This window comes from Chiloscyllium plagiosum, unplaced genomic scaffold, assembly GCF_037043375.1.
Source record: "Chiloscyllium plagiosum isolate Xiang-an unplaced genomic scaffold, Cpla_swu_hap1 HiC_scaffold_15, whole genome shotgun sequence".
Taxonomy (NCBI): Eukaryota; Metazoa; Chordata; class Chondrichthyes; order Orectolobiformes; family Hemiscylliidae; genus Chiloscyllium; species Chiloscyllium plagiosum.
The window spans coordinates 65,614,369-65,628,561 of NW_028270153.1; the positions used below are offsets into that span (position 1 = coordinate 65,614,369).

The 14,193-nt window shown below is 44.9% G+C and overlaps 1 protein-coding gene across 2 annotated transcripts in view; it reads right to left on the minus strand.

Annotated features, from left to right (window-relative positions):
• The window catches only part of ttll9 (tubulin tyrosine ligase-like family, member 9), a 167,463-nt gene that overhangs the window by 31,724 nt on the left and 121,546 nt on the right, over positions 1-14,193 (minus strand). For both annotated transcript variants that reach the window (XM_087994999.1, XM_043710053.2), the window contains exons 3-6: positions 11,130-11,222; positions 8,908-9,019; positions 6,361-6,546; positions 1,921-1,989 (exon numbers count right to left, since the gene is read on the minus strand). In XM_087994999.1, the coding sequence (XP_087851125.1) occupies positions 1,921-1,989; positions 6,361-6,546; positions 8,908-9,019; positions 11,130-11,222 (460 nt within the window). The remainder of the gene's footprint in view (positions 1-1,920; positions 1,990-6,360; positions 6,547-8,907; positions 9,020-11,129; positions 11,223-14,193) is intronic.

Here is a 14,193-nt window from a genome sequence, read left to right on the forward strand (position 1 = left end):
AGCGGTGGAAAGATGTTCTTCTGGCTGGAGATCTGTGACTTAGTGGTGTTTTGTAGGAATCCGTACTGGGACCTCTGCTGTTTGTGATATATAGAAATGACTTGGTTGAAAATTTAGACGGGTAAGTTAGTAAGCTGGTGATGATACAAAGATTGGTGGAGTTGGGGATGATGTAGAAAACTGTCAAAGGGATAGAGGGATAGAGATCAGTTGCAGGTATGGGCAGCGAAATGGCAGATGGAGTTTAATCTGGGTAACTGTGAGATTCTACACTTTGGGAGATCAAATGTTAAGGAAAAATACACAGTTAATGTCAGAAACTCGAAGTGAACCACCCACCTTCTCTTACCAATCAGTGGAAAAGTCCAGATAAAATGGACTGAAACAACGCGTTCACCAGTAGAATCATGAGCAAGGTTTGTGAAGATTTGTAGCTCAGGATGAGGTTTAGGGTGTAGGTTTGCTTGCTGAGCTGTAGGTTTGATATCCAGACGTTTCATTACCTGGCTAGAGGCCTGGCACTCCAACCACAACGCCATAAACAAACACACAGATCTAGATACCATCTAACAACCCCTCAGAAAAACGAACAGGAAATGACATCACCACAAACCTCAGGAACCCCATCCAGGACAAACATATAAATAGAAAGCAGGAGACAACAGCTTTGCTTCACTTGGAAGTCGCCACTAGCGACCTAGCCAGGTAATGAAACGTCTGGATACCAAACCTACAGCTCAGTGAACATCATGAACATCATCTCAACAAAACTAGCAAACAAACTAGCTACAGACTAGTCTTACCAACGTTTTCCCTGTCCATAACCCATTTTACTTTGTGCATGTATGTATGTGAGAGTGTGTCTGTGTGTAAGGGGAGTATATAACTGTTTAACTGTAGCTAGAGTCTACCATGATAGAAAGAAAGTGAAAGAAGTGAAACTATCATGGTATTCGAACAGATGAAAGATTTAACAAACAATCAAGGTATTTTTCAATGTATAATTTCAGTTACATCACACTGTAAACTTTTGTTATAAATTCTGTGCCTTACAATTGTGTACTCCACAACCACCTGATGAAGGAGCAGCGCTCCGAAACCTAGTGCTTCCAATGAAACCTGTTGGACTATAACCTGGTGTTGTGTGATTTTTAACTTTGTACAAAATTATGAGATACATAGATAGGGTTGACTGTCAGAATCTTTTTCCCAGAGTTGAAATGTTTAAAACTAGGGGGCATGCATGTAAGGTGAGAGAGGGAAAGTTCAAAGGAGATGGGAGGGGCAAGTTTTGTTTTTTTACACACAGAGTGGTAGATGTCTGGGACACACTGCCAGGCGTGGTGATAGAGGCAGACACAACAGGGGCGTTTAAGGGATTTTTAGCTAAGCACATGAATATGTAAGGAATGGAGAGATATGGACCAAGGACAGGCAGAAGGGATTAGTTTAATTTGGCGTCACGTTCAACACAGTACTGTGGGGTAAAGCACCCGTACCTGTGCTGTACAGTTCTATGTTCTATTAACACCATCATCAGAATGTTCTCTGATACGGTGAGCACCAAAAATGTGAATGCATGTTATAGAACATAAAACAGTACACCAAGTTCAGGCCCTGTACCAGCCTTTTATCCTACTCTAAGATCAAACTAACTTACAAAACCTTTATTTTACTGTTATCCACGTGTCTATCCAAGTATCGCTTAAATGGCCCAAATGTATCTGACTCTACTACCACCATGTCACCGTCACTATTCTGCAAGTGGCTCTCATCACTGAAAAAAAGAGCATCAAGGAGACAAACTTCATTCACAGTGCTGAAAAAACAAGTATTACAGGTCAAATTTGACATTCCTCACTTTCTAAACGGAGGTAATATTTTCTACATATTAGAACATTATTACAAGCAGAACATTACCTTTCTCCACTCCATAATATCTTTAAGTTTTCGGAAAAGAAAGATGCCTTTGCCCTGTGATCTTGCAACCTAAGTGGAACAGAAATACTTTGTCAGGAGATATTCAGCAATAAAGAATATTCCATGAAATTGCTGCTTGTGTACAGGTACAATGAAATCATGTACCACCTGAAACTTCAAAGGCTGACAGAGTTACTTGAATTCAACTGTGTAATCGGCCAGTGGCTGAGCTGACACTGGACTGCACCAATGCTAACAATGTTCACCTGTTTTTCAGCTTCACTTACTGTAATGTTTAACCCACCAAACAATTTAATCTAAGAGCTGTGCATCATCATTCCAGGTATTTCTGCTTTTTGAAAGTGTGGCATTTTTTTCCTCGCATTTGTTGCCCACGATGTTATAAACGTATTTTATGTGGAACTTGTCCAACTGTTAATCATGTCTGGAGTAGAAAATCCATATCTCAGGCATAGAGGAGGATAAGTACTTCACAGTTCACAACACACAGAGCACTGTTGTAAGTTTGATACAGTGGTTCCTCCACAGACTATGGCATAAACCAAGCAAGTGCTGAGCTTACTCTGGCACTCTTATTTGTTCACCTACTGTTCATGCAGTCAGTTCAGCAGATTGTGTTTCTGAGATATATGGACTTAACTTCAAAGTTACGATATTGATAAGTACAGTAGTTTGTGTATAATCAGAGTTTGGTGGTAGTTGGAGAAACAAGTCAATTCATAGTGATTTAATAACCACTTTAGGGTACACAGCGGACACAGCACAGGGTACCTACATACAGATAGTGTGAGGAGCACATGAGTACGGGGTCCACTACTGACTGTGGGCTGTGTGTATGGTACCCGGGTGTTGAGTTTATTGTGGGCTCTGTGCGCTATCCGGGTCTGGGGTTTATTGTGGACTGTGTGTGGGGTACCCGGATCTGGGGTTTATTGTGATCTGTGTGTGGGGTACCCGGGTCAGGTGTTTACTGTGGGCTGTGTGAATGGTACCCGGAACTGGGGTTTATTGTGGGCTGTGTGCGCTATCCGGTTCTGGGGTTTGTTGTGGGCTGAGTGTGTGGTACCCGGGTCTGGGGTTTATTGTGGGCTGTGTGTGTGGTACCCGCACTGGGGTTTATTGTGAGCTGTGTGTGTGGTACATGGGTCTGGGGTTTATTGTGGGCTGTGTGTGTGGTACATGGGTCTGGGGTTTATTGTGGGCTGTGTGTGTGGTACCAGTGTCTGGGGTTTATTGTGGGCTGTGTGTGTGGTACATGGGTCTGGGGTTTATTGTGGGCTGTGTGTGTGGTACATGGGTCTGGGGTTTATTGTGGGCTGTGTGTGTGGTACATGGGTCTGGGGTTTATTGTGGGCTGTGTGTGTGGTACATGGGTCTGGGGTTTATTATGGGCTGTGTGTGTGGTACCCGGGTCTGGGGTTTATTGTGGGCTGTGTGTGTGGTACATGGGTCTGGGGTTTATTATGGGCTGTGTGTGTGGTACATGGGTCTGGGGTTTATTGTGGGCTGTGTGTGTGGTACCCGGGTCTGGGGTTTACTGTGAGCTGTGTGTGGTACCCGGGTCTGGGGTTTATTGTGGGCTGTGTGTGTGGTACCCGGGTCTGGGGTTTATTGTGGGCTGTGTGTGTGGTACCCGGGTCTGGGGTTTATTGTGGGCTGTGTGTGTGATACCCGGGTCTGGGGTTTATTGTGGGCTGTGTGTGTGGTATTGGGGTCTGGGGTTTATTGTGGGCTGTGTGTGTGGTACCCGGGTCTGGGGTTTATTGTGGGCTGTGTGTGTGGTACCCGGGTCTGGGGTTTATTGTGGGCTGTGTGTGTGGTACCCGGGTCTGGAGTTTATTGTGGGCTGTGTGTGTGGTACACGGGTCTGGGGTGTATTGTGGGCTGTGTGTGTGGTACCCGGGTCTGGGGTTTATTGTGGGCTGTGTGTGTGGTACCCGGGTCTGGGGTGTATTGTGGGCTGTGTGTGTGGTACCCGGGTCTGGGGTTTATTGTGGGCTGTGTGTGTGGTACGCAGTTCTGGGGTTTATTGTGGGCTGTGTGTGTGGTACCCGGGTCTGGGGTTTATTGTGGGCTGTGTGTGTGGTACCCGTGTCTGGGGTTTATTATGGGCTGTGTGAGTGGTACGCAGTTCTGCGGTTTATTGTGGGCTGTGTGTGTGGTACCCGGGTCTGGGGTTTATTGTGGGCTGTGTGAGTGGTACGCAGTTCTGCGGTTTATTGTGGGCTGTGTGTGTGGTACACGGGTCTGGGGTTTATTGTGGGCTGTGCGTTTGGTACCCGGGTCTGGGGTTTATTGTGGGCTGTGCGTTTGGTACCCGGGTCTGGGGTTTATTGTGGGCTGTGCGTTTGGTACCCGGGTCTGGGGTTTATTGTGGGCTGTGTGTGTGTGGTACCCGGGTCTGGGGTTTATTGTGGGCTGTGCGTTTGGTATCCGGGTCTGGGGTTTATTGTGGGCTGTGTGTGTGGTACCCGGGTCTGGGGTTTATTGTGGGCTGTGTGTGTGATACCCGGGTCTGGGGTTTATTGTGGGCTGTGTGTGTGGTACACGGGTCTAGGTTTTATTGTGGGCTGTGTGTGTGGTACACGGGTCTGGGGTTTATTGTGGGCTGTGTGTGGTACCTGGGTCTGGGGTTTATTGTGGGCTGTGTGTGTGGTACACGGGTCTAGGTTTTATTGTGGGCTGTGTGTGTGGTACACGGGTCTGGGGTTTATTGTGGGCTGTGTGTGTGATACCCGGGTCTGGGGTTTATTGTGGGCTGTGTGTGTGGTACCCGTGTCTAGGTTTTATTGTGGGCTGTGTGTGTGATACCCGGGTCTGGGGTTTATTGTGGGCTGTGTGTGGTACCTGGGTCTGGGGTTTATTGTGGGCTGTGTGTGTGGTACACGGGTCTAGGTTTTATTGTGGGCTGTGTGTGTGGTACACGGGTCTGGGGTTTATTGTGGGCTGTGTGTGTGATACCCGGGTCTGGGGTTTATTGTGGGCTGTGTGTGTGGTACACGGTCTGGGGCTTATTGTGGGCTGTGTGTGTGGTACCCGGGTCTGGGGCTTATTGTGGGCTGTGTGTGTGATACCCGGGTCTGGGGTTTATTGTGGGCTGTGTGCGTGTGGTATCCGGGTCTGGGGTTAATTGTGGGCTGTGCGTGTGGTACCCGGGTCTGGGGTTTATTGTGGGCTGTGTGCGTGTGGTATCCGGGTCTGGGGTTAATTGTGGGCTGTGTGTGTGGTACACGGGTCTGGGGTTAATTGTGGGCTGTGTGTGTGGTACCCGGGTCTGGGGTTTATTGTGGGCTGTGTGTATGGTACACGGGTCTGGGGTTAATTGTGGGCTGTGTGTGTGGTACCCGGGTCTGGGGTTTATTGTGGGCTGTGTGTGTGGTACCCGGGTCTGGGGTTTATTGTGGGCTGTGTGTGGTACCCGGGTCTGGGGTTTATTGTGGGCGTGGTATGTGGTATGGGTGTTTGGTATTGGGGTCTGGTATTTATTATGGGCGGTGTGTGTGGTACCCGGGTCTGGGGTTTATTGTGGGCGTGGTATGTGGTATGGGTGTTTGGTATTGGGGTCTGGTATTTATTATGGGCGGTGTGTGTGGTACCCGGGTCTGGGGTTTACTGTGGGCTGTGTGTGGTACCCGGGTCTGGGGTTTATTGTGGGCGTGGTATGTGGTATGGGTGTTTGGTATTGGCGTCTGGGGTTTATTGTGGGCTGTGTGTGTGTGGTACCCGGGTCTGGGGTTTATTATGGGCTGTGTGTGTGGTACCCGGGTCTGGGGTTTACTGTGGGCTGTGTGTGTGGTACCCGGGTCTGGGGTTTATTGTGGGCTGTGTGTGTGGTACCCGGGTCTGGGGTTTATTGTGGGCTGTGTGTGTGGTACCCGGGTCTGGGGTTTATTGTGGGCTGTGTGTGTGGTACCCGGGTCTGGGGTTTATTGTGGGCTGTGTGTGTGGTACCCGGGTCTGGGGTTTATTGTGGGCTGTGTGTGTGGTACCCGGGTCTGGGGTTTATTGTGGGCTGTGTGTGTGGTACCCGTGTCTGGGGTTTATTGTGGGCTGTGTGTGTGGTACCCGGGTCTGGGGTTTATTGTGGGCTGTGTGTGTGGTACCCGGGTCTGGGGTTTATTGTGGGCTGTGTGTGTGGTACCCGGGTCTGGGGTTAATTGTGGGCTGTGTGTGTGGTACCCGTGTCTGGGGTTTATTGTGGGCTGTGTGTGTGGTACCCGTGTCTGGGGTTTATTGTGGGCTGTGTGTGTGGTACCCGGGTCTGGGGTTTATTGTGGGCTGTGTGTGTGGTACCCGGGTCTGGGGTTTATTGTGGGCTGTATGCTGGAGTACCCACAGATATCTGGGACTCGGGTGCCCTATGGGCATTATAAGAATTTGGGTAAGTGACGTATGCCTCTCTGTTGCGTATTTTCTCACCGGTTTCATAATCCAGGTGATTCCAGGATTCCTCTTGAATTCCTCCACAAAAAGGTGGTACTCCACTGGCAGCTCAAATGTTTTGGGAAAGAAGTCACATTTCGCTGCCTCCTGCTTCCCCTGCTCACGCTCCAGCTGCTTGCGAAACCTCTTCAGGTTTTTCACCATAAAATTTTTCCGAGTCAACTTCCAAGCAAAAAAAAAAACAGATTGTGTGAACATCTAAACCTCTGACATGTAGTGCTAGAGACCTGTTGGAACAATTCTTCACAACCCAAGTCAAATCATCGTAGGAGTTTCATGGTGAATGTTAGGGTCTTAAGGAGTGTAGTGGAACAGAGGGACCTTGGAGTTCAGATGCACAGTTCTCTGAAAGTGGAGTCACGGGTAGACAGGGCAGTGAAGGAGGCTTTTGGCACACTGAACTTCACCAGTCAGAGCATTGAGTACAGACGTTGGGACGTTATGTTGCAGTTGTACAGGACGTTGGTGAGGCCGCACTTGGAGGATTGTGTTCAGTTTTGGTCACCTTGCTATAGGAAGGATGTTATTAAACTGGAAAGAGCACAGAAAAGATTTACAAGGATGTTGCCAGGACCCAACAGTCTGAGTTCTAGGGTGAGGTTGCATAAGCGAGGACTTATTTTTGAGAGCATAGGAGACTGAGGGTGGACCTTATAGAGGTGTATAAGATCATAACAGGCATGGATAGGGTGACTGCACTCAGTCTTTTTTTACAGAGTTGGGGAATCAAGGACTAGAGGACATCAGTTTAAGGTTAGACGGGACAATTCTGAGGGGCAACATTTTTACAGAGGGTAGTACACATACGGCATGAGCTGCCAGCCAAAGTTGTTTAGGCTGGCACATTAATAACATTGAAAAGGCATTTAACGAATACATGGATAGGAAAGGTTTAGAAGGATATGGGCAAAGTTCAGGGAAATAGGGTTAGCATAGATGGACATTTTGATCGGCGTGGACCAGTTTGGGCCAAAGGGCCTGTCTTCATGCTGTAGGATTCTATGACTCTATCTAACCCCATTCTTTAACTGTGGCCTACACCATTGACTTAGGTCACAAGGGATGCCTGAGACCTAATGCACTAAAGGAAGAGGTGACGGATATGTTCATGAAGGGTTAATTGACTTTGAATTAGTTGTATAAGTATGAGGAGTTTATAATCAATGGGATGGGGATCTCATGGTGCCATGGTATCATCCCTACCTTTGAGCCAGAGGCACAGGTTTAAGTCCCACTCATTCCAGAGGTGTACAATGACACCCATGAACAGCTTGATTCAAAAATTTTTAGTAATTATTAAGCTGGAGTGTGGCTAACTGAAATAAAGCTCCCACTAAAAGTGTGGACTTGGACTCTGTTTAAATACAGTTATCTCCTGGCAGATAACATCAGTGTCAGGTAGGATAAAATAGCAGAAAGCACAATTGGTGATGCACAGGGAGTCCAAACCACACGGATCTTGATCACTGGTGCGTAAAGTCTGTTTTCATGGCTCTCAGCAACAACTTTCATTTATATAATGCCTTTAGCAAAATATCCTCACGTGCTACACAGGTGTGCTCTAGACGACAGTTCACACTGAGTCACAAAGGAAAATCAGTACCAAAAGCTAGTAGGGAAGCGAGTTATAAGGAAGGAGGACAAAGCTGGAGAAGGTTAAGGAGGGAATTTCAAGATACCTGGCCGATAACTGAAGGCATGGCCATCCATGATTATGCAATTACAAGTCAGAGAACTGGAGGGGCATAGAAATTGCAGAAGTTTGCACATTTACAGGAGGTTACAGAAAGACAGAACATGAAGTCCATAGAGGAATGTAAACATATCCTCATCCTTCAGGATCTTCCTTAAAATCAACTCCTTTGATCACCGTGCCCTCCTTAATCTTCAGTACAAGTCACTGAGACATTCTGTCTGTGTTAAAGACAAGTTGACTCAACGTGGTGGGGAATGAGGAATGGACAATGGGGAAGGAGGAAATGGCAAAGGTTCACAAAGAGAGCATTGCATAATGGCCATTGTCCAAGACCAAATATCACCCTATTATTTTTAAGATTTGGAGGTGCCTGTGTTGGACTGGGGTGTACAAAGTTAAAAATCACACAACACCAGGTTGTAGTCCAACAGATTTAATTGGGAGCACTAGCTTTCGGAGCGCTGCGCCTTCATCAGGTAGTTGTGGAGAATAAGATCATAGGACACAGAATTTATAGTATTTTTGTTAAGTCTCTCACCTTTTAGAAAGATGAGAGACTTAACAAACAATCCAGGTCTTTTCAATTTCAGTTACATCACACTGTAAACTTTTGCTATAAATTCCGTGTCCTACAATCTTATTCTCCACAACCACCTGATGAAGGAGCAGCGCTCCGAAGGCTAGTGCTTCCAAATAAACCTGTTGGACTGTAATCTGGTGCAGTATGACTTTTAATATTATTTCTTAAATCGGGATGGTTCTGATGATTCCACTTAATGGTCATTATTTCTACCAGGCTAGGGAGCAATAAGACTTGACTTTCATACCTCATAGTGGTTGCGAAAGTGACAGACACGAACATGCTCATCCATATACGTGTAGCCAAAGTTCTCACGTAGCCAACTGATGTCACACCAGTAAAAGTCCCAATCTCCTTCACTGTCAACAGAGAGAACTGAATGAGAAGACAGGCATGAACATACAGCAAGATGTAAAGACACAATCCAAATTATTTTGTAATATAAGGCCACATCATGGATCATCATATACACAGTTCACTAAACAGACCACGGAAAAGAATTGTAAATACATTGTGAACAAAGCTGAACGTATTCAGGTAGCTCAGACCAAAACCATAAAATTTTAATCCAAGGGACCAGACTTCATATCTCCAGCTTCTATTCTTGAGAAGAGATTTTCACTTGAGAGTAATTTAATAGATGTTTTCAAAACTAAACAGGAGCAAAACCTGGACTCTATATCACCACTTATTTTAAGTTCCACGCAACTTCCACAAACCTCAAAGGAACAGTGCAGAATGCCACCTTACTGAAAGAGTTTATGCACATGCAGCTAACAACTGGGCAATCAGTGCCCTGAATTGATGCCAAGGCTTCCATCACACTCCGCTGTTTTAACCTCAATGCAGCTGAACACACGCTCAAGTATAACACTATACCTCCCTCTCCAGTTATAAATAAAGGGTCATGAATTCCTCCCTTCATAGGCAGTTCCCTCAGGATGGAGGTTACCTTGCTTCCACTCTTGTTCAATGGCTTTTGAGATATATAGTAAGTTGAATGCACAATCTACAGACTCTGCCAAGTGCAAACTAGGTGGTGTTTGTGAGGGTCAGCTGGAGGGGTTGTTTGAACAGTGTGACTCCTCATCAAATTTCTCAATGTGTCTGGTGCCCTTCTGAATGAGTTTTATTCTTTTATGGCTTTGAATGTACCCACATGCATTATTAGACACCAATGCCAGGTATTTATTCAAAAGCAGTGCCACCTCCTGGTCCCCCAATATTATTTCCCAGCTTCATTCCTTAAGGGGCCTAAGCTGACTTTGGCCTCTCTCTTCCTTTTTATCTATTTAAACAGGAGGATCAGGGAAGCCACATGAGAACAGCCATGCTCTGCTGACATTCTGCATGACTGAACAATGTGTGATACCAGTAACCTCAGCCAGGTCTCCCTCGTCACTCATATCCCATACCCCTTACCTTTCATCCATCACTGACTGCCAAACCATGTTCTTTCTGACAAGAATGAACATCACCAGAGAACAGTGTTGCAATGTGTTTCCCTGGTGACTGTGGCATGGCTGATGGACGACAGTCGGGCCTCCAATTCAGGAGACTGCAGATGGCATAGAAAGACCAGTTTCAAGATCCCACGTCACTATATTGAACAGGAGTAAGGGAGTTACCTCATCCTTCAACCAATACCACAAAAGCACATAAAGACACCTGGAGGTGGTGAAAGATACCATGTGAAAGCACATCTTCCATTTCTCCTTCCTGCTCTGACTCCTACACTGGGACTTACACTGCCAGGTGTGAACATGTGCAGATCCCTCTCTAGCTGAGTCTCTAAATGTTAACACAGTTTCAGCCTCTGAACTCATGGCTTCAAGTGTAAGAATAAGTGACTCCGTTCTTCCATCTTCCACTACTGATGTCAGATCTTCCTGTTCCAGACTACCCTGAACTGAGAAAGGAACAAGGGCTTGGTTGTGGTGAGTAGACAGCAGAAAACAGGACACGACTTCCCAAAGTGGGGCTCGGGATCATGTGTGGGGTCCGAAGCTACAAGATAACAATGGCTGCCTTGAAGATCCGATTGTAACAACTGCATCCCATATGTAACAGGCCCCACTTATACAGAATGCTGCTCTCTCTTTACATACACAAATGCATGCACCCTCACACTTCGACTTGCCACAACTTTGAAGCCTCAAAAATGAATTACAATAAGCAAAAGTCAGGGAAGCATTGAAGCAGAAAGTACGTGCTTAGAAACAGCTTTAATTTTAAAGAAACACATGTGTGTGAAGGAACTGAAATGAGGTTGAGCTGGGTGAATAGTCACATAATTGATAGTCCCGGTCCTGGTCATTCTACAGCTTTTCACCTGCCACTGTGTGTCCTGAGCTGCTATTTGTTCAGGATTTGTCACCTTTGAGTTTGTTTCTCAGAAGCACATCAAGTTATTAAGAGCTTTCAATGAACGCCTATCCCCTTGTCAGACAGAAATGAAGATACACTCACTCTTTGACTTCAACCCATCCAGGTCGCTGACGAAGAACATCAAGAATAGTGTTGGTCAAAACACATTTGAATCGGATGCTGCTGCGTTGCTCCCTAATGTGAAGAATTACATTACTTCTTCATTAATAACCAGGTTATACTGTTAACCCACAATAATCAGAGAATACTGTTAACTTACAACAACCAGAATGTGCTGTTCACTTAAAATAACCAGAATGTGTCGTTAACTTACAATATCCAGAATGTAGAGTTACCTACAATAACCAAAGTGTACTGCTAACTCACAATAACCGGAGTGTACAGTTAATCCACAAGGGAGGGGGACAAGGGTACGGGGGGGGGGGGCATGAGGTGAAGTGGTAGTGATAGAGGGTTGTTTTAGTCAGGGAGAGATTACATTCCTGTGGTTACAGACGTGGCATCAAGATGCTGCTGTCTCGGTGCCAGGTCAAGGATGTCTTAAAGAGGATACAGGACATTATTTTGGGAATCATGAACAGCCAGAGGTTGGGGTCCACATCATGATTTAGGTAGGAAAGAGAATGAGGTCCTGAAAGCAGATTTTTGGGAGCTAAAATGGAGACTGAAAAGCATGTTCAGCAAAGCAGTAACCTCAGGATTATCTTCGGGTCTACAGGCTACTGAACATAGAAACGGGGAAATGGAGAGATTGTGCACAGCTGGAAAGCTGGTAAAGGAGGGACAGCATTAGGTTTCTGAGGCTTTCAGACTGGTTCAGACTAATGCTTCCAAATAAACCTGTTGGACTATAACGTGGTTTTGGGGGACTTTTAACTTTGTCCACCCAGCCAAACCGGCACTTCCATGCATAAACCTCCATGAATATTATGATCTCAGCTGATATTCTTTACAGACAAGTCAGATCTCAGACTGAAATCTTGGCTCATATTTTGCTTTGTTTTGGCTTTAATGAGGTGATCTCTCACTGAGACAGGAGCCTGCAATGTTGCTGATTTTGTTTTATTAATAAATATTAATTTATTCTTAAAATAAACACAGATAAATGGAGTAAACAAATGCTCAAAGTTTTAAACACACAGTAAAATTATAATCCCGTTAATGTGCCACAGTCTCATTGAATGGCAGATCAGGCTAGCGGGGTCAAGTGGCTTTTTCCCATTCCTATTTCTCATGTTCTTATATTCCCAAAACACTCCTTTACAAGTTTCAAATAAACAAAAAAATCCCTTGTACAGTAATCAACAGCAACCCTTGTATAATACTGCCACCAGAATCCCTTTCTCTCACACCTTGGTAGATTGAAGGGAGCTGTGACCTTCACTCCTCGACTGGAATCTCTGACAACTTATTCCTGGAGCTCTCATACACTTGAGCTTAAACAACCTCAGCTTCAAGTCTTCTTTGAGGTTGTAACCCAACACTTCTGGTCTGAGTCTAACACTAACCCCTTACTCCAGGTGATCAGGTTTAATTAAATTCTCTCCTTCTCGGGAGAATTGCTGTATACATGCACCTCCTCACAAGGACTTCACACAACTGTCCAAAACGAAGCAAACATGAAACAGAAATATCTCCCTCCAAGCTATGAATGTTCCTCTTAGGCTTAATAAGAATGCCCCAATGAGAAATTTGCAATAGAAACCTCACTACATCATAAAAAAACTAAACTAAAGCCCATTAAGCTGTCCAAAGTAGACCTCACAAACTATTTTAAAAGAAATCACCATGGCTACAGAAACATTTACAATTGTAAACTTCTGACACATAGAAAACCCATGTTATAAACCAACTTAAAATAACAAAGATAATTCAAAACACAAACTTAAAATGAATGATATTAAAGATATATATAAATCAGGCAATTTACATCAGAATATCCTTTCAGAAAGATTGCCTAGTGCTGTTGGAGGTGTTAAACTAGATTGGCAAGTGGATGGGAACCAGAGGACAGATACAGATATATTATTTCCTCTGAAATAGACCTAAGACAGAAAATGTGAGAAAAAAAAAACTGCACAGGTGCTTGGCAGTGTTAAAAGGTGCATAAGTAAATGCAGATAGTATAGCAAACAAAGCTAATGAGCAGACACCTCAGTTTGGCACCTGGCAGCATGATATCATTTCTGGAAGAGAAACTTGGCTTAAAGAGGGCAGAATGGTAGCTCAGCATCCCTAGATGCTGAGGCTTTCAGGCAGAATAGACAGAGAGAGATGGAAATACAAGGGGATTTACATTATTGGTTAAGGAGTCAATTTTAGCTGTGTGAAAGGTTGATATTCCAAATGAAACCGTATGGGTTGAGGTCAGAGATAGAAAAAGAGACAGCCACAGGACTGGGAGTGTACAACAGACCCCAAATAGTGCAAGAGAGTTACAAAAGCAGATACGTAGACAAATTTCTAAGTGCAAAAACAATAGGACAATAATAGGTGAGAACATCAACTACCCAAACCTAAACTAGGATATGAGCAGCATAAAAGATACAGCGGGCACAAACTTCTTGAACAGCATTGAAGAAAATGTTTTGAGTAGCAGGTAGAATGCCAAATTCTACATTTAGTTGTAGACAATGAAGCTGGGCAGGTGGATGCAGCAGGTGTGGGAGCCACTTTGGAGCTATTATCATAACACAGTTCCATGTGGCATTACGAAGGAAAGGGAAAAAGATAGAACAGAAATTTTAAAAATTACAATGGGAGAAACAAATTTTACAGAAACTGAAAGGTGATCTGGTGAAAGTGGATTACGCACAGCTACTTGAAGGAAAATCAGTCCCAAACCAATGGGAGGCATTCATGAACAAGATACTACAGACAGTATAGACATGCACCCACAAAGAAATATAGGTGGAATTGTTCCAAAGAGGTGATTCAGAAGAATTTGAAATCTGCAACTATGAAGAAAGACTGGATAAACAAGGGTGGTTTTCCTTTGAACAAAAGAAACAGAAGGGTATCTTAATCAAGGTCTGGAAAGGGAAGATGTGCTTCCACAAGCTGAGAGGTCAGCTACCCAGATTTAAGGCGTTTGGTAGAAGGAAACACGAAAAAAAAACCCTTTTTCATCCAGCGGATGTTGGTT